Here is a 24252-nt window from a genome sequence, read left to right as displayed (position 1 = left end):
TGGCTGCAGCGGTGAGAAGGGCTCAGCCATGCCACTGTTAGAACATTCTAGAGCTAAACACTAAGGCAGAGAGTCTCCTGAATCTTAGGAATGCTTAGAAGGTCAATGGGACCAGTAAGCAATGCGAATGGTGTGTGGAGGACAGGTGGCTTTGATCAGACAGCTGAAGGGAGGGGCCCCAATGTCGATGGCTGGGAAGCTACAGGGGGAAGCTGGGAGCTGTGGCAACTGTGGACAGGATATAGGGGCTGGCTCTTGAGTCTACTTGACTGCACTGCATGGCTATGACAGGGAGAGCTTAGAGTGCAGGCCCCCAGGAACAGTGTGTTTTGCCTTACATGCCTTATCCCATTATGGAAGGGAAACCTTCACCTGGGATGATTCGAGAATCTCAGAGGTCTAAATCTGTGGATGTAGCTCCTTCAGAACTGTGTGTTGAGCCAGCTCTGCAGTCAGGGCCACCTTGGGAGTCATTATTTCATTTTCTGGGAATGAATCTGTTAGGAATAACTAGCGATAATGGTTCATCAGACTATCTCACGCTGGCATGTGCTGACTCTTCAATAGCTCCGGGAAGAAATTGCCCTACTGATTAATTCTCCACTGTTTTCTCTCTTCTCTCAGAATGGCTATTCAAGTGGACAAGTTCAACTTTGAAAGTGTCCCAGAATCCCCCGGTGAGAAGGGACACTTTGCAAATCTGAAACAGCTGGAAGAAGAGAGACAAGAGGCACGAGGCCTGGAGATCAGCAGCAAGCTGGACATCCGCTGGAGAATCCTATCCTTTTCAGAGTCCTCCCCATAGGCCCAGGGCACATCCTGATCCTGACTAGGGCTTCTGACCACCCATAGGGAGCTAAGAGGGGCTTAATAAGTACTGAGCTTCAACTACAGACAGCTCCAAATGGCATGGCAGGATATGGACCATGGGGCTGGCATTTTCTGAGTCCCTTCACACTTCAGAGGGCCTACTTAATGAAGTATTGATCCTGAGTGGCTAAAGGTCTTGTTGGGGCCAGTGGTATTCCTGACTTTGGATCTCATGTTTCTTTTGAGAGCTGGTATTCATACTAGTGACAGGTACTAATGGCTGCTTATCAGAGCAGGACTTGAGCCATGCTGACTGACAGCGGGCAATTCGGATGCAGTCATCTAGGCACCAACATGGAGTTTGTACAGTCTGGCAAGCTGTAAAGACACTGTAGAAGGGGTGAGAGACTTTTCTGTTGTGTATACTGTGGAGAGGGAAAATGGTATTAAATGCCTGTGCCCATGTGGCCATGTGGTCAGAGGTCAGCTGAGTGGGTGGAAGGACCCCGAGTGCATCTGTGTGTCAGTTGCCTTGGCAGTCTCTACAGAGCACCCACCCAGTTCCTCAGACATTTGAGGGGACTGTTAGCAGTGGGCGGAGTTTTTCAATCAAAGGACCAGAGTTGAAAATGCCCCCAAAGTACCACAGCAGGAGAGTGTGGCTTATTCAGACTGCCAGGAAAAGGAAATTCTAATGTAGGTGTCCTCCCTTCATCCTCTTCATGCATAGATTCTGTGGCTGTGAGTATGGTCAGACTGTGTGCATCCAGACTAGAACATTCCAAAAGATTTAATCATCACGCTGTGCATGTGCCCGAGATTGTGCTAAGTCCTAGGGACAAAGTGAGGAGCACTTTCAGATGCAGACCCCAGGTCAGACTGCGATCCCCAGCACACAGGTACAGTCACACGAAACTCTGAGGCAGAGCTCTCGCTTCAGTGACGCAGCCAGCAGAAAGCTGCTGCTTTGTTACCCTACTCTGGGTACCACGATTGTCAAACAAAGTGACATTAGCAGCAAGCTTAGTCTGAACCGAAACCAACCTCCTTCAAGCTAGTCTATGGAGACCATCTATGGCTGAAGCAGGTAGGGGACAAGCCCGTAGCACGCATGCCATCCTCCCCCGTCCCCACTGCCCTGCGTTTGTCGAAAGTCTCCCATCATGTGTGGGGTCTCTCACCTTAGAGGATTCTCTTCTGGACACGGTGGCTGGGGTAGCTCACACCTCACCTGCATGCCACTGAGAGTATCTGTGCTGTTCTGGCAAACCTAGACACCCTCTGCAAGCTGGCAGGGTCGCCAGGTTTATTGGAGGTTTCACAGCCCTGCAAGGCTTTTAGGCACAGAGCCCTGGGCTTGATTAATCTCAGGCAAGACAACCCACTTAAAGCTGTGCTGGGTCTCCGTCTACCCTTTGGGGCTGCTGCTTCCCATAGGGAGAAGTACCTGGCCCTGCCTCACTTAACACTGAGGCCGGGATGACGCTGCTCCACTGAGCAGTTCAGGCTTTTCCTTGGTCTAATAGGCTTCTCCCGGATGCTTCTTAATGGAGCTCTGTGTTCTCATCTAAAACACCAAACCAAGCTAACAACAAGAACTAAACCTCTTTAAACAAGACTCGTTTAAGGCACAGTATGCCATGTTGTTTCCCCCTCATAGTCACTCATGCTTGGGGAACTAGTTTTATTTAAACGAATTCTAGTGCAAACCACTCCTGTCATCAGTGTAGTTGATTCCTTGATCATCATAACTGAAATGCAGGGAATCATTTGGTATCTGTCTCCAGGGAGTTCAGCTCTCAGAGCTGTTTGTAATAACTTGGTTCAAGGGTCTTTCATCTTGCCCAGCCCAGCGCAACACAGCCCAGCCTAGCCCAGTCCACAGCACAGCACAGCACAGTACAGCACAGCACAGCACAGCACAGCACAGCACAGCACAGAGGCTTGGCAGATGGAGTCAAATCACTTCTGCTGTATGACTTGTGATAGGCAGAGGAATGAGGAAGCATGAACACAGGTCAGACTGCTGCTCCCACCCCCAACCTGAATATGGCTTTATGTGCCTTAGAATTGCTAGAGAAAGAAACAGGTGGCTAATAGAGATCTTATGGTTGACCAACCAGCACATTCCATGGACGTCATGACAGGCCTCTGTGTGTGTGCACATGAGCACTGTGTTTGTGTCACTGCATGTGTGTTGACCATTCACACAGTCTGTGAGATCTTAGCACTCAATTGATGCCAGTTTTTGGTCAGGTTTATTTACATAGATTGTTTAATTTATTTAGCACCCCTCCCCCTAATCAAAGGGCTGTGCTGTTCCTGCGAGTGCTATGATACCAACTTGGTGTGTAGCTCCAAAACCCCGCTCAGCTAGCGGCCATGCCAGAGGTTAAAGCGATGAGAACAAATGCTGCACTCGGTCTTAGCCAGAAGCCCTAGAAGCCTTTTGCAGCAGCTCTCTGATGTAGTTTTCTACATTGGGCCGCTGATGAGAAAAACAAGGCCCATAAGTTTTGCCTGCTCTAAGTTCGCCCAGCCATGGCCAGTTGGGACTTGGGCTGCCTTCAGTGCTATACTTTCAGCTCCATCTAGGAGTCATGTCCAGGCCTCCCCTTTGGCCACGGCCTTCCCACTAACCACACTGCTCAGAGCAACTATGAGGTGGCCACATGCCTTGGGCAAGCATGAACACCTGCCTGCCTTCCATTTATTTCTCTCTCTCTTCTTCATAGAGCTCTAGAACCAAACAGGACTTGCTGTAGTGAATCAGTTGCAGATCTCTCTGGACCCCCCACCCCTGGACAGCGTGACCACTGTGGATGTTTTCTGTCCAGTTGGGCACAGGGAGCTTTGCCAGGATGCCAGGGCACTTACCAAGATGAGAAAAATGGAATAGATATTTGGAGATTAGTCATGTAAATTATAAAGTCAAGCCAGAGGCTTGCTTATCATTTGCAGGAGTCTCTCCATTTGTATAATTCCTCTCTACGACAATTTGCTAATTTCCTTGAGTTCTAGTAGGGCCGGGCTGCATCCTTGCACCTGTGGCTCGTCACCCCAGAGCTGGTACACGAGATAGGGCCCATGCTCTGAGTCATGGTGCTTAGGAGCAAGGGAAGGATGATACATACTTACGTGTGCTGTCCAGATAATGTGTTGCTTCCTGCCCTCGCTCTCACTCCCCACTGCCTGAAGTACTTTCCACCTCAATTTCCTGGTGAGCACCCCACCTATCTTCCAGAGGTATGAGATCTGGGACAGCTTCTGGGTCTACCACACTCCAGAAAACTAACCCTTTCTCCTCTGGCTGTCCCAACATAGTGACTGTAACTGCCTTGCCCGATATAAAATCCACTTGAACCTGCCATAGTCTGTGAATGGCTGTGTGTTGCTGGAGAGAGCCACCTGGCTCACGAAACATACTCTTGTTCTGGAAGGTTGGCAGGAAAGTCTAACACCCCAGGGTTTGGAGAAAGCATCTGTAAGTAGGCATGGGGGATTGCTTGTGACAGCAACTCAGGCATACTTCAGCACCACGGAGAGCTCTCTGCTGGCCTTTGTCAGGTCAGGATGTTGTACCAGCTGTTTGTAGGATCTAATAGTTCCCAGCCTGTGGGCAGCAGTGGAGCAGAGGCTTTGATTCCTGGGTTCCAGGCGTACAGTGAAGCATTCACATGTGTCTAGGAGTGTGTAAAATGGTGTGCTGGCGGAAGGCTCCAGCTTACACCAAAGGCTGTTTCCTCCACAGACCTGAGGATTGGGGGTGGGGGGAGGGGCGGGGGTTGGTTATTGTTGTTTTAAGTATATGAAATGGAAATACATAGTGAATTCCATTGTCATCCCAGCACTTGGAAGGCTGAAGCAGGAAGATTGCCGTGACTTTAAGGTCTACCTTGGCAAGATTAGACTGCAGAGTAAGTTCATCTCTTAAACAAAACAAAAATATCAGATCAACATGCACTGCAGTGTCTCTGAGTACTTCTACCTGTATGACTTGATGAGCCATGAGTCCAACCCAAAAGCGGTAGCTATGCTCTTTCTGCTAGCTTGTTGCACACACTGTCAGCTCCTGTATTGTTTAGAGCGAACCACACAGCACACCCAGCAGGGATTTGGTCAGGTGCTAAGAAACTGGAGAGCTCTTTGTTTTGCTTTTTGTTAACTTATTTGGTTGGTTGGTTGGTTGGTTTTGGTTTTCTTGAGACTGGGTCTTGCTGTGTAGCCAGGGCAGGCATGGAAGAATTTTTGATCTTCCTGCCTTAGATCCCCAAGTGCTGACATTATGGACATGAGTCTACCACCATGCCTGATTTGGAGGTGAGTGGTCTCAGGGATGCTTCCGGCTTCTATAGTCACATTGTATGGCTGGAAAATCCCACATGGGTAACTGCTGGGGAGTGCACAAGGGGCTCACTATAGTGGTGGCACCCTCAGCCAAACTGCTGGTTAGGGCAGCTTGGGGTCACTAGGGAAAACTGACTCAGCAGTGGGTCACTTCGGGAAGAACAATGTCCCCTCAGAGCCACTGAGTTGTGTGTAGTGACCTTGGTGACCTTGGTGTCCTTGGAGCCAGCAATGACCAGCAGCACAGCTTTCCAAGTGGTCTCTGGGACTCTCCTAGAAGGGAAGCTTCAGTTTTTGCTGTCTGGAGGGAAGTTCTCTCTTCTGTTGCTTTTTGGGCTCGTGCCTCTGCCTCTGGGCCCCTCCCACTCCCAGTTTCCCTCTGGTTCCTTCCAGAGACTTGGCTCAGATGTCCCTTCCGCTGGGCAAGTTCCCAGTCTCTGCACCTGGCTTCAGCCCCTCATCTTCCCCAGCTCCTTTTCTTAATTGCAGAGTCCCTTCCTTCCGTCAGCATGTTTTTATTTATCTTTAATTTACCATCTTAACCACGGTGAAGCCTACAGCTCAGTGCCGCAGCCTCCCCCACATGCATCTCGGGAGCTTCTCACATTCTCCACTTGGAACCAGACCAAGAACCTCAACTCCTTATCCCTTAACCCCATCCCTGGTATCCAGGCTTCACTTCTGCGTGTTGATTTATATACCTGTACTTGTATGTCTGTACTCTACTCGGGTCCCTGTTTGTCCTCTTGTGCCTGGCTTCTCTTTGATTGTCCTCAAGGGTCAGGCTTCCTTTCTTTGAAGGCTAAAAGGCATTTGACTGTGTAGAGGAACTGCATTCTTTGTATTCAGTCATCTGAGAGTAGATGTTACTACCCTTTGGCACGGTGAGCCACCCAGACAGGAACATAGCATACATACTTTTTTGTTTACATCCTGGCTTTTGCTCAATGAGGCCAACATGTGGCCAGTACAAGGATTGCTGGAGGTCAGTGTTTTCTGTTTGCAAGACCCTGTCTCTTGCCTACCTGTGACCTCCAAGACCTGGGTTTCAATCTTCATTCAGTATCCCTAGTGGCCTGCCTTGTCCCTCTGTTAGTTTGTTGAACTAACAGGAGAGTCCTCACTCCCAGGACTGAGCAAGAGGATTGAAAGTGCATTGCCAAGTGCTCACCAATAATAACAGCAGCTCAGCAAGCCCGCCCTGGGTGGTAATGAGATGGAGAGAGAGCATGTGGGGGCATCTCCTTAAGGAAGAATTAGGTATGGAAGAAACTTTGCTAGGCCGTGCTGGAGGATGGGGATCCTTCAGGATGTAGAGACACAAACAGTGGCTCACTCACTGTAGCAAGGCAGGGAAGGGACTCCCTAGAGGAGAGGGAAGCAGGACCCTACTGACAGCAGGAACGTTTACTAGTGTGGCCTTGGACTATGTCTTCCTCAGGATCCTGTGAAGTGTGCTTGTTCTCAGGCTGCAGATGATGGAGACAACTCAGGGTGTTAATTTTCTTTCTTTCAAGCTCATGAAAGGCAGAGGCAGAATTCAAAGACTCAAAGCTAGACTGAACTCAGGAGAGGGCTCTGGACTTTGCCCAGGGTGAAGCGCGGCCCTGAGCTGCTTACCCGGGGTGCTTGCTCCCTGACTCGCATTCACTGTTGACCGAGCAGCTGTTAGAGCCTGGCACTGTTGTGGGCCCCCTGGGGGCTCACAAGCTGGTGATGAAGCTACCATATGTAGTGTGTCTTGAAAGAGGACAGGAGAACCTTCTAGACAGAGATGGCTTTAGAAGCATTTCCTAGAGGAGGTGGGGCCAAGGAGAAGATGAAGGCACCAAATGAAGAAGAGCGAACACACGGGCAGCATAGGAAGAGTCAGTGCTTGTACTAGGGAGCTCAAGCAGTCTAGTTGAGGCACCCTAGGCACCATGGAGGTGGACCGGCACTATCTCAGGCAATGCTGAGCAAAGCCTTGCTGTGGTTCATCCACACTTTCTGGGCAGCCCTAATAAGTGTTGCTTTCCCTAAATGCCTGGCAGGGCTGCTGGCGTCAGAGACATGCTGGCCTGAGACCTAGGAGCATGAGCCCATTTCACTTACTGGTCCTGTCCCTTCCTACTCAGGCCCCTGCCTCTGCCCCTGTGATTCCCTGCTTACAAGATGTCCCCACACCGCTGTCCTCAGGTTGGCATACACTGAGTGCCAGCTTATTTCTTTTCATCTTCACCAGATGGGCCTGTCAAGCCCTTTCCTGGCACCTCTGTTCCCAGTGCCTCCCTGCCACTGTGGCCTGCTTGTCCTACTTGGTACAAGGGACATTTTTGGTAACAGAATGCGCTGGCCAGATGGACGTAGGAAGTTGGCTATCCTTTTGTTTTAAGCTATTAGCAAGTGTTAGGAACTCAATCTTGCCATTTACTTTTTGCTTGTACTTACTTGGTGACTGTGGTTTTGTGTAAGATGGGAGGCAAGAGGCTTGCAGATCTGCTGGGAACCATGTATGTAATTACATCAAGACGTATAACAGCAAACACGAAACCAGCATGAACCCAGTATGTGTCCAGCAATGCACACACGTCCTAAACACTCAACTGCAGTCTGTGTATTTTATTAAGGAAAAAATAACCTAAAATTTGCCTTATTTCCCCCCAGCAAAAACCATTGTTGGGATAGGATTATCCCAGCAGCTCTTCCTTCCTTCTAGAACAGTCATCTACTCCAGTGGATTTAGAGATAAAGGAAGAAACACCTGCTGGGCTTCTCTGTCCCCATTTTGCCCGTTCTCCGGTTAATGCCTTCAGCGTTGGGTAGACTACCTCTGGAGCAAAGGGATGACCTACCTACTTAAGACGTCCCATCTGGGGGTGTATCTGTCTAGAGTTTTCTCTATCTTTTCCTGGGCCTCAGCAGGAACTGTTTTCCTTGACTGAGGCTTATCCGTCTCTGAAGCGCAGTGGTGAGGCGAGCGTGGAGGGCCTCCTGAACCAGCTCATCCTGGAACACCTGCAGCTGGCACCTCTGCAGTGGGGTGAGTACCATGGCACCTTTTGCTTCTGGGTGGGTGGGCAACATGGCGTCATAATGGCCACCTTGGGAAATCACAGAGTTCACCTCACTTTGTGCTGCCTCTGCCGGCAGGCAGCTCAGTACTCAGGTAGGTCTCACCAGACCCTCCTCTCAAATGGCAATTGAGTTTGGAAATGTTTGTAGCCCTTAGCTATGTGGAGTGGGTAAAGGAAACAAGGGCATAGCTTCCAACTTGCTCTTCCTTCATGTTCCTGGGCTGAGCGTTACAAGCTCCTGTTCTGGGGTATAGACGGTGTATTTGGTGAACTCCTTATCTCATCTTGGTACTCATCCCACAAGAGGCTACCGTTACTCAACAGCCTGCTGCTGGGCCTTTGTGTTCCTCTACAGTCCTGGACACTACCCATTCTCAAGTCTTTCTAAGTCATACTCAAAGGTAGCTTGCGGACAGATATACCTGAGTCTTGGTTGCAGTGATGGTTGTCTTGCTATCTGCAAGTGATTTGTTCAGATTGTCTATTGAGAACAGCTATGAACAGTCATGTGCAATCTTTTTCTTCTTTCTCTCTATTCAGGAAATTGTTTTGCCCCCATCTTAAACTCTTCCTAATGTCTATGTAGGACCATCCACTTCCCAGAGATTCTATGGGAGACTCTTCAGGCATTCAGCGTCCTTAGAAGTCAGAAGTCAGAAGTCAGAAGAAGGCCTGCTTAGTAGGGGTAACATGCCATGGTTTGAGGGCCACATTTCCCACAACTGGTGAACAACCAAGAACAACCAACCATCTTTCAATGCTCATTCTTGGAGAGATTGAGGGTGCCGTGTTGGGCATTATGCATGGTTCAGGGAAGAGGTTAGCCATTTGGATGTGACATTTTCTTCATAATTGGCAGGAGGGTCAAAGTGCCATTATTAAAGCTTTGTCTGAGAAGCAATACTTTGAAAACCCAATGACAGTTTCATTAGGTGGCTGTCATATCATTGTGACGCTTGGGGTATGTCACTGTGCCCCCAAAGCCTGTTCACTAGTATATATGACCATATAATTTTACTTCATTGAATTGCTGGGCAGCTCAGTGGGCTTGAATGGTGTATCATAACCATGCTTTCTGTGTGAGGCATGCTAGAAATAGAGGTTGAATGGTGGGTTTAGTAACCACAGCAGTCATTCTCAGAATCTGTTTCTGTCATCATACTAAGGCTTAAGCTAGATTCCATAAGTCAACCAGTGAAATTGAAATAATTCTTCCATTCCTACATCTATGTTACTCTAGGGGAACTCTCGAGGGAAAGAGCTTTGACTTGCTTCAATGCTTGCAATGAACTGTGATCATCCCTGGCAGGACCCCAGGAGGGTTCTTGGGAGATTGTCAAGCCTCATCTGCTTTGTGCTTCAATCTATCATAGGCTAGTTCTGTTCTTCTTACACGTTGAGAAAATCTGGGTTGGCAATTTTGAGCATGTGTTACATGCTTACCAGCATGTGGCCAGATACATGAGTACTGACATTTATGTAGAACAGTATCTGGCTTTTGGAAGTTATGCTAAGACTCGAATGTGTCTCAGCTGAGGCCTGCAGGGGTTGTTTGTGAGGGGAGGAGTCAGATGAAGTCACAGAGGGATGATGTTCCTGGTCTTAGACGAGTAAGCCATTGGCAGAGTTGATGCATCTTCAATGTTGGAAAACTCAAGTGGTCTTTGACTACCAGAAGCCAGGCTGTGTGATGGAAGACAAAAGAAAACCACCGTTGTCTACTGTTCTCACAGCTGGTCGTATACTGCCTCGTGTTTGTCTCCCAGGCTGCCAGTGACATATGATGGGGAAGTGTCTTCATCCCACTTTCAACCCATTTATCTCCTGCTATATCAGTCATCTGTACAGAGAATCTCACTTGTAGAGTCAACTAGCTCAGACCTATAACCAGAGTCCTGGGGATGATCTCAGCTCTTATGACTTAGACCCTCAGGACTCCACATGGCTTCCCTAGGGTCAGACCACTCCGGCTGTTCCAGGCCTGAGCAGTGAGAGTCCTTAGAAAAGACTCCCACAGTCTACTTTAAAAGAAACAAGTTGTGGTTTTGAAGTAACGGCTTTCCAAGTGTGTATCTCAGCTGCTTGGCAAGGAGGTAAGACAGTGTGGTGAGCTCCAGTATCCTTGCACACCTGCATCTCCCTTTGTAGGAGGGAATTGTATAGGGCTTGGCCACGTTCTGGTACGTCTCACCTGGCTCTGAACCACTGTGAGAAGGAGCAGATCCAAATTAACACAGCTCCTTTTCTCTAAGTTTTGATTTTCTCATGGTATTAATTGTGAATGTCATCTATTCTCAAACTAGAATGCAAAAAACCCAAACAAGCAAACAGAAAAAGAAAAAAGAAGGAAGAAAGAAAAAGAAAGGAAGAAGAAGAAAGAAAAAAGTTAGGTAAAGAGAAATGAGCCCTCTTCTATCCCCAAACAACCTCTATTTTAGTTTTGTACATTTCCAAGTCATTTTGTGATTCCCGGGTTTTAATTTTGTTTATATAAATGACTATGCCATTATTGTACCTTCTTATCCTTTTTCAAGCTTGACAAAAACATAAACAGTTCCCACATTATAAACAAGCCTTACACATATTGTTAAAGGCCAAGCCATTCATCAAATGGAGAGAAGATAATTTAATACTTGTTCTTTGGTGAACATGGAGATCTCTCTCAAAATGTTGGTTTTTTATTTTGTGGATTTTTTTTCCATAATAGATGTTATGTGCCCCAGTTTTTACCCTGAGCCTTTTCTGTTTTGGAGGGCTACAGGTTTGATGTGGATTTCCAAAAGTTGCTGGTGCTTTAGAGGGTCTTGACAGAGAGCAAAGCCAAGCCATCAACATCTATCTATGCTGGTGACAACAGTGTCAGGCACAGGCATACATGGGCTATTGGTCAGGTTCTCTGTGCCTCAATTTCCTCATCTTCAATGCCAAGGGGCCAACTCCTCTTTGTGCAAGGAGTACTGTCATCCCAGAGGAGAGAGGCCACCCGAGCATCAGACTTGTTCCTATCTTCGCTGTAGAGAAAGGGAGGTGGCATGCAGATGTTACTGTTTGCCCACATCCTGGTGTGTGCTAGCCATAGACCTGAGCTGCAGTGCTCCATCTGCAGAGGATCTGCAGCAAAGTAAGACTCCAGGAAAGCCAGGCCACAGGCTGGGCCAGACTCACAACAGGGCACTGAATCCAGGAGGAAGCTGCTGTTTCCAAGATGCTGTTTCTTAGTCTGTTAGTGCCTTGGAACTCATTTCAATCCCCCGCCCTGGTCTCTGTCTCTGTCTCTGTCTCTGTCTCTGTCTCTGTCTCTGTCTCTGTCTCTCCCTCCCTCCCTCTCTCTCCCTCCCTCCCTCCCTCCCCCTCTCTCACTCTCTCTTTGTCTGTCCCTTTTCTCCCTCCCTCCCCTCTCTCCCACTCTCTGTGTCTGTCTCTCTGTCTCTCTCTGTGTGTGTGTCTGTTTGCATATACAGACTAATCTGGTCCTTTGTGAAGGAAAGAGGAGAGGGAGGGGGAAGCGGAGGGGGAGGAATGGACCCATCAGCCCCTTGTAGAAAACAGTGTGCTGTCTGGCTGTCTCCTCTGAAGACCATCTTCTAGGCATTTCCATAGATACCCAGTGGTGGTGACTAATGGGCTAAGCTGTTTGCCGCACTGATTGGAATGTCCCACTGCTGTGCCACCTACTACCTCCTCCCTCCACTGATTCTTTTCTCTGTAGAACTCTGTGTCTTCTGAGGTTCCGCAGTGATTGTTCTGTGCTGTCTCTCTGGGGCTGCAGTGAATACAGATCAGGGATGCATTGCATCGTGAAGTGGGTATTTCCAGTTCTCTGTATTCAGGCAGTCTTCATGCAGATACACATGTGTGCGGAGCTCTTAACTGTACCCTGAGGGCAGCAACTAGGAGCAGGAATAGATAGTGCCAGTCTAGGTAGCGGCAGACCCTGGGGACTTCCCTGAGGGACACTGCCCTGCCTTGCCTCTAAGAACATGTGACTCCCTCACATTTGCAGAGAATAGTTCAGGGCCCCAGCTCTTTGTCACATGCATTTCTTAAGACCTGCACAGGTCCCCAAGGTCATCATTACTATTCTTTTGGACAAATAGTAATGGACTCAGAGGGGCCAGTTCTCCCTCAGGTCATGTTAGATACAGATCAGGGCTGTATGGGTTGATGGATTTATCTAGTCCTTCAACCAAAACCATTGCTCCATAGTAGGTGTTTCTGTGTGTGTGCTGGGAACCCACCCCTGCCTAGCAGACATCTTTCTATCGAGGGACAGGAGACCCAGGTTGGTCCTCAAATTATTTGATCACATCCTGTTGTATGCTAGCCTGGGAGCTGGCATAAAGTGTTCTGGAAGCAACAAAAAGGCAGAGCGGTAGCTGGATCCCCAGTCAAGCTACTGAAAATGAGGCAGCAGTCTACCGGGGATGACCATGAACCCCAGGGATACCAACATAACTCATGCCTCCTTGGGAGCAGAGCACCTGAAAGGTGGCTGTGGAGCCAGCCTTCTGTGTCTCCCCCTCCAAAGGTGCCCTGCATTTAATCAGTGTCTTAGGTAGGGTTCCTAGTGCTTCCATGACCAAAAAGCAAGTTGAAGAGGAAAGGGTTTATTTGGCTTACACTTCCATGTCACTGTTTATCACCAAAAGAAGTCAGGACAGGAACTCAAACACAGCAAGAACCTGGAGGCAGGGGCTGATGCAGAGGCTGTGGAAGGGTGGTGCTTACTGGCTTGCTCCGTCTGCTTTCTTATAGAACCCAGGACTACCAGCCCAGGGATGGCACCACCTACAATGGGCTGGGCCCTTCCCCCCTTGATAATTAATTGAGAAAATGCATTATAGCTGGATCTCATGGAGGCATTTCCTCAAGGGAGGCTCCTTCTTCTCTGATGAGTCTGGCTTATGTCAAGTTGACACACAAAACCAACCAATACAGCCAGCATCATATAGAATCTGAGTCCCAGGTGTGCTGGGCACTTCCTCAGCTTTTGTAACCTCTGATATAATTCCCAATTCCCCAGCCCTGCTTCATGAAAGGCAGACCCTGTCACTATCCCATCGTCCTGCGCACTCTTAGCTCAGGAATCTTGCATGGCCATGTTCACACAGAGAATGGTAGGACGGGGACTACAGCAGCTCTGACTTGGTCATACACATCCTTTCCTCACCTCTGTCCATCCCGCTCCCACCCACTGTTGCCTGTGTTGCTTTTATACTCTGTGAATACCAGCAGAGGATGGGAACTGCATACCTGCTGTTGAATTAACAGGAACAATAAGCCTTCAGTACAACTTATGAATGAGTGCATGAATGAATGAACAAATGAGGATATACTCCCTTCCCTGGGTGAAAGGCTGTGTTCCCACAGACCAGAACATACAGGGCTGTCCCTCCAGGTCTGCGCAGAGCAGACTCTTCAAGCCCTCTGTCAGATTCTGTGGGGATGGATTTAATTGTGACGGTAGCATTTCTGGCAGTCCCTCATTGAGCCTGCTGCCACCTAGTCACAGCGAGCTCAAGGGAACTGAGGCTGCCAGTCTACACTGGTGCTAATTAGCACAGATAGAAATCAAACCCAGGTCTCCGTGGGTTTCTTAGTTCCTGAGTTTCACGTGACTCAAAGCCAGGGAGAGCTCCTATCCTCACTGCTGAGCCGTTGGAGCTGGTAGCATCCCGGGATGCTGGCATTCATATGCCTCCCACTGCCTTACATCTACATACAGCAAAGAGCCCAAGGGAAGATGGGTCTCTCTTGATGTGTAGTACCTTTGCCCACATCAGGCAGGCCAGGCCATGTGTGAGTAAATGGCTTACTCATTCAAGTGCAAGGCCCTTCCCATTGGTCAATACTTACCTTCCAGGAAACAGGACTTTCTTGATCATGTTTCTTGCAGTCTACAGGCCACACTGGCTACTTTGTATCCCCTTACCTATAGCTGTGTGGACCAGGTGAGCTACTCTCCTTTCAGATGAGAACCTGGGATGCTTCTGTTTCCTAACCAGTAAGCCACAGAGTTTAAATTAAACCCAGGACTTCAGCCTGTGTCATGTTGTCCTAGGTGTGCTGTGCTTCTTAAATAAGAAAGCAAGTCTCAAGATATATGACATGCTAAAAATAAGCGAGCAAGATTTCAGTCTTTCTCCAGTTTTCCCATTACTTCTGCACAAGATAAAAAGGAAAGAAATAACCCCTGGCATTTCCATCTTGCAGAAAAATTTATCTCTGTGGATTTCACAACCTTTTGAAACCCTTGTAGTAGAGGACTTAGAGGGAAAAATATAGGCTCTGGATAAAGATAAGGATAATTGGATGGGATATCTGCACACAGGTCAGCTGGACTCACTGTACCAGAGAATGGAATCTCTTGTTCTTGGATGTGTCATAGAAGGACAGCAAAGAAGAGAGCCTCGGGTGCCCACTGGTGTGCCGAAAGTCCTGTCAGGAAGCTCATCAAGGAGAGCCACGAATCCACTGGCTGTCAGCAGTGAGGGCACTAAACAGGTCCTTGTAGGGAAGCCTGTGTACATGGCTTATGCACAGTTGAGAACCCTGCAGAGCCTGGGCAGTTAGGAACTGTGAGTGAGAAAATAATCACATCATGAAAGGGCCAGAGGGAGGGTAGCAGTTGGCTGGCTAGCAGGTGCCAGCTTCCCCATGCCTTCTTCCCTCATGATATCTAAGATGGCCCAACTCTCTCAATTATCTGCTGTTGAAGGAGTTTTTCCCCCCTGTTTGGCTTGTCCCTAGTCTCTCCTACAATCATCTCTGTAGGACTAATGGCCTTTCCTGGTCTCAGAGCCTACATTAGCCTAGGATGAGCCTAGAGACCAGAACCTGTGCCACAGACTCCCAGGTTCCGTGGGGCTGCTCTTAGCTTCTTCCCCCTGCTCTGTACATGGGCCCCACACTATCCACTCTACAATGTTGACTTCTACACATAGTGGACTGAATTGTTTGACAGAGATGTCCATCTTCATTCATACACACTTGTGACAGATCAGGCCGTACCAGCCATTCTGCAATCCCCTGGGTCCTGAGGGCAGTCATCACTCCTGCTGCCCCATGGTCAGAATCCAGGATTACTCAGCACACATGGAAGTGGATAATATGGTTTGTGGGGTTCCCCCTGGATTATAGAGGTGCGGTGGGATCCTAAGAAGGCAAATAATCTCAGTGAGAGAGACACAGCCCTCTCCACAGAAGCACAGCCGGCTTTGCCCCATGCCTCTTCCCCTTTTCCTAAATTGTGAAAACCCCAGTATCTCTGTGAACTTCTTCCCTGCTCCCACACACTGGCTGGGCATCAGTGCAAGCACTGGGGCCAGGCCTTGCACATGGATGTATACTCACTGCCGTGTCAACCATGCTTTTGTGGACTCTTCCATCTCTAAACTCTTCTGAAAGTCCTGAGGGCATCTACGGAGGATGTGCTCTGGGCACAGGCCCAGGTTCAATTCCTGCCTCCTCACTTCACTTACTACTTCACTTACTAGAAGAAGATGCCCATGATCTCTCCCTTGGTGACCATGCCAGATGGTCCTTGTTTTGCAGGCTGCCCAGAGCCTTCATATAACTTGGCTGGGATGACATTTTCCATCACTGTTACCCATGGGCACCCTGACATGCTCAGCCAGCTGTTGGGCTTGTCCCAAAATTTCCCACCAGGATATCAAATCTACACCTTCCAATCCCTTTAGCCAGGCTGTGTGACAGCCTAAAGCTGTTCCTGTATGACTGTGCAGTCAAGTGTCAGGATGTGGCTTCCACAGGGAGGGAAGAAAGCAATCAATCGGAGATGTGGCTGGGGTTGGGGGCTGTCCTCCCTAGGGACATCAAGGGAGTGGCCAAGCTGAAGCACAGGAGCAAGCAGAACACATGAGGAGGAGTCCAGGGACATGACCAGATGAGTTCATGTCCCTGTAACTGCCGGTGCCACTGCCCTCACCTGTAGTGAACTCAGGAGGCAGCAGACTTGGACTCTGATCCCAGCTTTGAGTGAGTGTCTTGACCTGAGACCCAGAGCGGTGACTTGAGGATTCAAAGTCAGAAGTAAATGTCAGACTCATTTCTCCCCTTGACCTCACAGACATTGTTTAGCCTCGGCGGTCCACGTAGGTGAGATTGGGGGTCTGCAGTGGCCCGATGGAGCTGTGTCTAGACTTCACAGAAGAAGTGTTGGTGGGCATCCTCGTGGTCCAGTCCCTGGGCTCGGGAAGTGAACTTCCTCAGGGTATGCATGGGTGGAGAGTGGAGCCGTCATGGGTTCTGGGGCTGCTGGGGCTGCAGCACCTGTGGCTCACTTCTTTGCTTGGTCCTGCCGGGAGGCAGCAGGAACAGCACTGGCCTCAGGGTGCAAGGCCTGTGTCCTGATTTTACTGCAGGTAAGAGAAGTCCCAGCAGAGGCAGCATTATCTGTTGCTGTAGGAGGAATTCCTCTTCAGTGCTGACTGTATAGGTACCACACTCCCTTCTTTCCTGCATTCTTGTACCCTCTTTCTTGCTATGGGATCAGGAGAAGTCTGGGCTCTGGTCCTGTCTTCTTGGTGCTCAAAGTTGGTCCTGCTCATCGCAGGGGGAGACGAGGACTAGGAAGGCTGGATGCTGTTTGGGCACCGGAGAAACACCTAGTGTTATAGAGCTCTCCCCTCCATAGTAAATGCAGTGGAGTCTATGCCTTTTCTTGTGGAGTAAACAGGTCAGTGTATCTTTGCCGGGATGCTTGGAGCCATTTGCAACCCTAATCATGTGCTAAAGAAGAGACCACTGTGTGCCTACTGTGTGGTGACTGGGTGTTTTACTCCAGGGGAACAGCCCAGATGTCATTTTTTTTTTATGTCTTCAAGGTTAGGGCAGAAGCCTAAGAAGTATGTGAGTCCTTGCACTGTGTGCTAGTGGGCTGGGAGCATCAAGCAGGCTTAGTTCTTGACCTCATAATGCCTCATGCTCCTGGTCTACTTCTGGTACTTGGAATATGTTACAGAGCAGGGAGCAAGGCTAGAGAGAGCCTTTAAAGTTCTGATGCTTAATTTCTTGAGAAAGAGAGAAGATTAGGGAGCAACCATTTGCCGACATAGACTGAGGTAACTGGAACTCCTGTGGAACAGCCCCTCCCCATCTGGGGAACCCAGAGAGGATCTGGTCCTTGGAGGAATGCTGGCATCCTGGCTACTTTGAAGCCAGACCTTGAGTCTGACAAGACACTTCAAAGGTTTAGCCCCTGACCTTTCCCAGGCAGTTCCTGATGACATCTCTCTCTCAGGGCCCAAGGTTGGCACTTCATCACTGGGCAGCAGCTTGGAGCCAGGAGCTAAAAAAAAAATGGCTAAGTAGGCTTCACCCACTGTGCCATCTTAGCAGAAGATATGCCCCTCACCTTGAAAACGTTTCTAGGTCATCCCAAGAAGAACAGTGTATAGATCCTGGTGGGGTGGCAAAGAGCACCCTCATTTATGCCACAATGGATGCCCAAGAAGAGCTGTGGCTTTGGCTTATCCTATCTTTATTTTGCAATCTTAACCTTGAAAAGCCTCAGTTTCTGAATCTGTAAAGTGGGCATGATCTTACTTTATGCCACTAAGAAGAAATGATGTAATCCATGTGAGATAGCCATTTAGTTCAGGTACCTGGTGAATGTTATACTCAGACAGGGGTATTAATTCTAGCTTGGGTCAGAGGCTCTTAGGGACCTAGCAACAGCGTCTTTCTCTCTCCCAGAGCTGGCCCTGCCCAGTCAGTAGAAGTGCTGAGTGTCTCTGGGACAGTGAGCAGTTGGAATTGCTGCTTCTGCAAGTCAGAGCCTAGTCACGTCTGCCTCTTGCTGAGCTGGGTCAGGTATGGAGCTGGTAAACAGACAACACCCGAGAGAGAAAAGAAGTGAGGACTCAGGAGTGGGTGTGTGGATATTTGGGTGAACGTCTGGAATGTTCCCTGTCCACCCTCACCACTTCACCCATGCTTTCTCCCTCTCCACTGTCCGCTGCCAGAGATTTCCTGGCAGGTGGCAGGTGTTGCCGTGGGTTGAATAAGCAGCAAGCTTGTCCACGCACACTGGGACTGTTCTAGCTACAGCTGTTCACGAGTTGGGAAGCCCAGGACTTCATTTGCCCGCAGAAAGCTAGGTGCTTTGCTGTTGCTCTGCGTTCCAGGAGAACCCAGGGCTGTGACATGTGGAAGAATGTGACTTCAGGGTATTTCCATGGATACCTTGTGTTTGCTGGATAGGCTGTGTGATCCTGGCACTGGGCTTTCACTAGCCTGGATGTCACTTGGTCCCTTTTGTGTCTTACAAATGAGTTGGGGCAAAAGCCTAGCAAGAGCGTAAGTCCTTGCACCTTGTACTAGTAGGCTGGGAGCATCAGGTAGCCTTAGTTCTTGACCTCATGGTGCCTTATGGTCCATGTCTACTTCTGGAGCTTCAGCTGTGCCAGAGAGCAGAGGGGAGGACTTGATGAGTTCAGTCCCCAATGCCATCTCATCCTCTTGATCCTAGAAATTCTCTGATGCCCCTCTTCCAGGATATACAGATGTCCTCAGGAATCAGGCCTCTGACAGAGATGGGTGTCATCAGTCCCTAGATTGCTCTAGGAAGTCAGATTCATTCTAGTCCCCCAATATTGTTTTTCCAACCTGTTCCTTGATCTGTAACCCAGAAAGAGTCTGCAGACTGTGTCTCCAAATTCCCAAAGCTGAAAATACTAAAAATATGTCAGGGAGGGAGGTTTCCTCACTGCACTCCAGAGCCACCATGGAGGAGGTAGTCTAAGGAGAGAGCTCACACCAAGCTCTCCCACTCTATTACTACTCTGTAATCTCTAATAGAGTCCTGGGAAGAAGGGAACAACATTCCCTGTTCACAGTACTGCCCAGAGCTGGGGCACCTGCTCAGGTTGGACCGCAGGCCGGAGGAAAGCCAATGTGAGGAGCGAGTTACCTCAGGATGTGCATGCTTTGATCCACGCCCCTCTGCCTCACTGTTACTGCAAGAGTAGAGAGTAGGGGCTCCGTCTTCACCTCCAGGAGCTACCAGTCTTAGTCACTGCATAAACTGTGTGCCAGTGACTTCTGTCTTAGCTTGGCTCTGAGCTTGGATATCTAGAGAGATGCCGCCTGCTTGCTAAGCCACCCTGATGCTCACCCCAAAGAATCATTCATTAGTGTTTCTCCGAGAGAGGGTGACTGGTAGCTTGTCTACCAAGAGTCAGCTGATAATATTATTCCAGGGGTTCCAGGCCCCTGCCTCTGAAGGATTCCTTTTAGGTCAGGAGCAGAGTCTTGTTTCTGAGCGACAGTATGGTTCGCAGATGAGCTGGCTTGTGCATCCCTGAATCTCCCTGTCTAGGAGTATAATGTGGCCCCCAACATGCTACTGATGTCACTGTCACTTGCAAGGTATAGATGATGAGATTTGGATAGAGGGAAGTGGCCATAAAGTTCAGCAGGTAGCACTGTGCCACCACAGGGCTAGGCAGAAACTGTCAGAGTCTTAAGCAGCTGGCCCCATGAACCCAGGCGATCACCTAACACTAACAGACCAGTGTTTTGCTGTTCCCCATCTCAATCCTGACAGTTTATGGTTCTCTGGGCCTGTCCTAATTTTGAATCATCTTGGATCCTGGCTGGGATTTTGGCTCCATGTTGTACCTGGTTGTCTCCTGTGGATATTTGTGGTAAGGGTTCTCACCAACTCCTAGACAGGACCAAGGATATCAGGTCATGATAGAAAAGCCTGCTTTAGGAATCCACACAAGAGCTGTGAGTAATGGTTGCACTACCAAAGGGCCAAAGGCCAGTAGCCCATAAGCCCTTGTTTCAAACTGAGAAGGTGGATAGTTAGGCAGGTGTGTTTTCTCGGGGTGTCTGCAAGTCAGCATGCATCCCATGTGGGTTCCTGTGTCCACTTGGCACCCTCTCTGGTGAGTTGTTTGGAGTCCCTGTCACTGCCATAGGCTTGGACCCAGCTAGAGGTGACTGTCAACAAGTGTGTGAGACCTGAAGAAGAGACGAGCACTAACCAGGGGGGTGTCTATGACAGTGGTGCCATGCCCACATGATCATAATGCTGGACTTTTCTCATAGGGCGACTGTTGTAACTGCTGCTACCCGTGGCCTCCCCCTGGGGCTCAGAGGTCTTGTAATCCCTCACAGAAACACAGCGGGGCAGGAAGAGGATTCAGAACCCTTGTGGGTGGCTTGAAATGTTCCCCTTTGCTGAGGAGTGCTTTGCACAGGACCTGGCAAGGATCAGGTTGCCCCAGGGAATATTTAAGGATGTGGAGGGGTAGGGGTTGAGCAGAGCCCAGTTCTACTGTCTCCAGGGTAGAGTGGGGCTGTTAGTGTGCTGTCTGGTAGCTGAGGCCTGGAGTGATGCCAGCCCTGCAGATTCTGACTCAGGAAGAGGACTGCAGCTCTTGATATTCTAAAGCCATGTGGGAAGAAGAGTGTTGGCAGTGCTCAGCGTGTCGAGATTTCTGCACCCAGGACTCCTTGTAAAACCTTCCCAGGGCCTGGGCAACATGTTGGAAAATGAGTTTTCTCCCGTACCATGCTTGCATGCAGAAGCGTGGTCAGATGCACTCACCATCCCAGCTCCCATGTTGCATTTGGCCAGATCATGCAGTGAACCCAACTCCTCCAAGAACTAAGACTACCGATACACACCCTTTATACATTATAGATAGGTACATGTAATTACAGGTGTGCACATGTGATCATTGCACGTACATGTGACAGTGCAAAATATTGTTGCATTTGTTTATTTATCTACAAGAAAACCTCAAAGCCTCAAAGCCAAAGCAAGAGTTCTTTGCATCCTATGTAACATGGCCCGCTCATTGTGGTCTTTGGCTTCCCACCTATAGGGGGCTTCTGCCTCAGAATGACATGTGGTGCCCTGCACCTCCTCCCCATAATGCAGGCCCAATTCTCCACAGCTCCCGACCACTACTGGCTTAGGAGGAAATGGCCACAGCACTTTCAGGCCTTAGATCTGTGGGGAGCTGAGGGGTTGGAGCCCTGTTCATTTGCACCTCCGCTTATTCCTTCTACACTTGCTTACCTGTCCCATAAGCATTTACTGAGTGCCTACTCTGTGCCCTCTGCTGCTGACCCTGCAGGAGCCAGTCTTCCCTCTTTCTCCCAGTTTCTCCTCTCTGCATAGCAGGTAATGTGGAAGCTACTGAATCATGCCCTGTCATGACTGTGAGAGGGGTCACAGGTCCCACAGGCAGAGAGCTGCATTTTCTAGCTCTTTCTAAAAAAAAGAAAGTGCTTCTGAGTTGACAATTACCCACCCCCCACTTGCAGTCTCATGGGGACCCTAATACAGGTATTATCCTGGTACCCAGGAGGCTGGGTGATTTATAGACCTCTACTCCTGCCACGGGGACCTCATGGTAGGTGCTAAATAAAGAAAAACTGGAGCAAGGCTGGCCTGGGAGCCAGAGCCTTCCCAGAAGTGCCTACTTCCGAGGAAGCCCAGACTCAGAATCATTTGCAGAGACCAATTATGAAGCAAGAAGAACAATGTGTGGCCTGGTTGGCAGCTCACACAGCAGCATGGAGGAGGGAATAGCTTCCTCTACTCATCCAGGAGAAACTCAGCTTGTAGCTTTCTCTCCTTACATTCCAGCCATGTAGCACTCCACTGCACAAAGGGTAATGAATTTATGTTTGTGTGATATTTATGACAAACTCATACCTACCATTGGGGTCCCTAGCCAACCCCAGGTTACTGGTGAATTTCATGGAACTGACATTGACCACCCCACCCCAGAGGGACCAGACACCTTGGTCTGTGGGTCATGCTTCTTGGCAATGAGTAAATGTCTTGAGTTCCAGCTGACGTTCTGCAGTGTTGGATGTCGTTCCCATAATTACCATCAGTGCCTCTGCAGCTCCAGGAGAGAGCCATACAATGGACTCTGTTCTCCACCTCATGAACATGGGGATTCCTATGAGCAGCAAGTCTGTAAGTGCAGAACCAGAGCTGAAGAAGACTGTGGGCACCGATGGAGAATTCACCACTGGCTTGCCTGGCACTCTCTAAGCAGTTTGCCATACCGTGAAAGATGGCAGCCCTTGGCATGGCGGGTGGGGGTCAGGGGTCCTACCTGAGGGACAGTCTCTGTTTCTTAGCACGTTGCAAGGCAGACCTGCCAAGAACATCTGAGAAAAGCAGAGCCTGCTTCTTAACCAAAAGCCATCACCCCATTCCTGGACACAGTCCAGCCAGTGTTCTCTAGGCAACCATGCTGCTTGCAGCCTAATGACTCTCAGTCTCCTTTGGGCACCAGCTCAGTTAACAATGAAGTCACTCTGTGCAGTCACCACATATGCTCCAAAGATCATCAAGTGTAAATATTTCCAACAAGGTCCATGGGAAGTCCTGTTTCTTCCTGACTCATTTCCTCACTGAGCATTCCCTTTTGGTTGCACAGTACTGTGCAGTCTTTTCAAGCTGCCTCTGTGCACCCACATCATCTGTCTGCCTAGGCTTTCCCTGCAGGACCAGTAGCTGTGCACGACCAGACCAGAGTCCTGCCTCCTGGGACAAGGTATTTTCCAAGAAAGTGGTCACTCGTGTGTCACCATTACATGGTGTCTAGAGCAAAGGCAGAGAAAAGGACCGGGGCATCTCTGAGTAACCTGAGTTGAGAGGAGGACGAGTCAAGGGAGCACAGTTGCTTTGGTCTGAGTAAGGTCAAGTTCAGATGCCCTACAGGGTTCCCTGGCCATGGCACGATGCTTCTGCTCATATGGGGCTTTGTTCATATCTCTCCTCAGAGTTTATCACATTCCTGCACAAGTTCCTCTACCATCCAAGAGGTTGGGGCTAAGTGAGAGGAGTCAAAACACTGGGTCAGGACTGTGGGGCTATAGTGGTGCCTGGCTTAGTCGCCTGAATAGCCAAGGTGGCCACTGCAGAACTGGGCAGTGACTGAGGTCATGCATGGAAGAGGACAGAGTGCTTTCCTAGCATATGTGAGGCCCTGGGTTCAATCCCCAGCACCATAGTTTGTCGTCGTCATCATTATTGTCATCATCGCTAGTGATGGACACTCAATGCCAGTCATGTCCACTTTTGGACATCACAACACAACACTGTCATCTCCAAAGTTCACACTCATGAGTAGATGAGATGGAATTAGGAAAAAATGCAATTTAAAAATCCCCCTTAAGTAAGTTTATGATTTTGTTCAGTCACTATCACAGCTGTCTATAGCCATCTATAGCCTAGGAGTCATCAGCTGAATGCTGCTGCTACCTTAAGCCTCAGGGATTCTAGAGTCTGCTCACTCACATGCGTCTTCTCAGTCCTCTGTCCTAAGCCTAAGGGATTCTAGAGTGCATCTTCTCAGCCCTCTGTCCTAAGCCTAAAGGTTCTAGGGTCTGCTTCACTCTTGTGCATCTTCTCAGAGCCCTGTCCTCATTTGGTCCATGTAGCTGATGAGAATGCAGGTGCCAGATTATTTGAGTGACAGCCTGGTCTCCAAAAAGGCTGGTGAAGGGCCTCCAGTGTTGTTGGGATTTGGTTTAACTAGCAGGAAAGAACAGAAAGGTTCTAGGAGGACCATGAAAATGAGAGCATCAGGCCATCTTCTGGACAAGGTCCCAGAACCTCCAGGATAGTGGACATTGGTGCCAAGCCAGAGCGCAGCAAGCTGGAGCAGCAGATGGCTGAGATAAGTCTCCACAGGATGACCCAGAAAAGCCTCCTCACCCCTGGCCTGTTTTCACTCTCTGGATGGAGCCTGCTGGTTCTGCCTCAGGGACTGTGAGATTTATCAAAGCAGAGGCCACAGGGCATGTAGCTTAGCTCCAGAAATGTTCACCCTCGTGGTGTCCCCCCTGATGATACTTACTGAATATGCACATGCAGGGATATAACCCAGAATACATGCTGGACCCACCAGACAATTGTAAACAAAACCCATCCCTGGCAAACAGTCATTCTGTATCCCCTGATGCCTGTTGTGATAGGGAACACGATGCAGCCCGGAAGCAGAGGGGAGCTGTAGCTCTAACATCTGCTGCACAG

The 24252-nt window shown here is 49.3% G+C and overlaps 1 protein-coding gene across 9 annotated transcripts in view; it reads left to right on the top strand.

The window, feature by feature from the left end:
• Trappc9 (trafficking protein particle complex subunit 9) overlaps window positions 1–24252 on the top strand; it is a 477026-nt gene that overhangs the window by 372977 nt on the left and 79797 nt on the right. For 4 of the 9 annotated variants that reach the window (XM_063263588.1, XM_063263587.1, XM_063263586.1 and 1 more), the window contains 2 exons: window positions 625–779; window positions 8090–8179. In XM_063263588.1, the coding sequence (XP_063119658.1) occupies window positions 625–779; window positions 8090–8179 (245 nt within the window). Of the gene's footprint in view, window positions 1–624; window positions 780–8088; window positions 8180–8799; window positions 8899–10516; window positions 10604–24252 lie in introns of all 9 variants that reach the window. The other 5 variants (XM_063263579.1, XM_063263578.1, XM_063263581.1 and 2 more) reach the window with 4 other exon arrangements.

This window comes from Rattus norvegicus, chromosome 7 (genome assembly GCF_036323735.1).
Source record: "Rattus norvegicus strain BN/NHsdMcwi chromosome 7, GRCr8, whole genome shotgun sequence".
In the NCBI taxonomy this organism is placed as follows: Eukaryota; Metazoa; Chordata; class Mammalia; order Rodentia; family Muridae; genus Rattus; species Rattus norvegicus.
The sequence above is the reverse complement of the archived record's forward strand: the minus strand, read 5'-3'. Positions and strand labels throughout refer to the sequence as shown.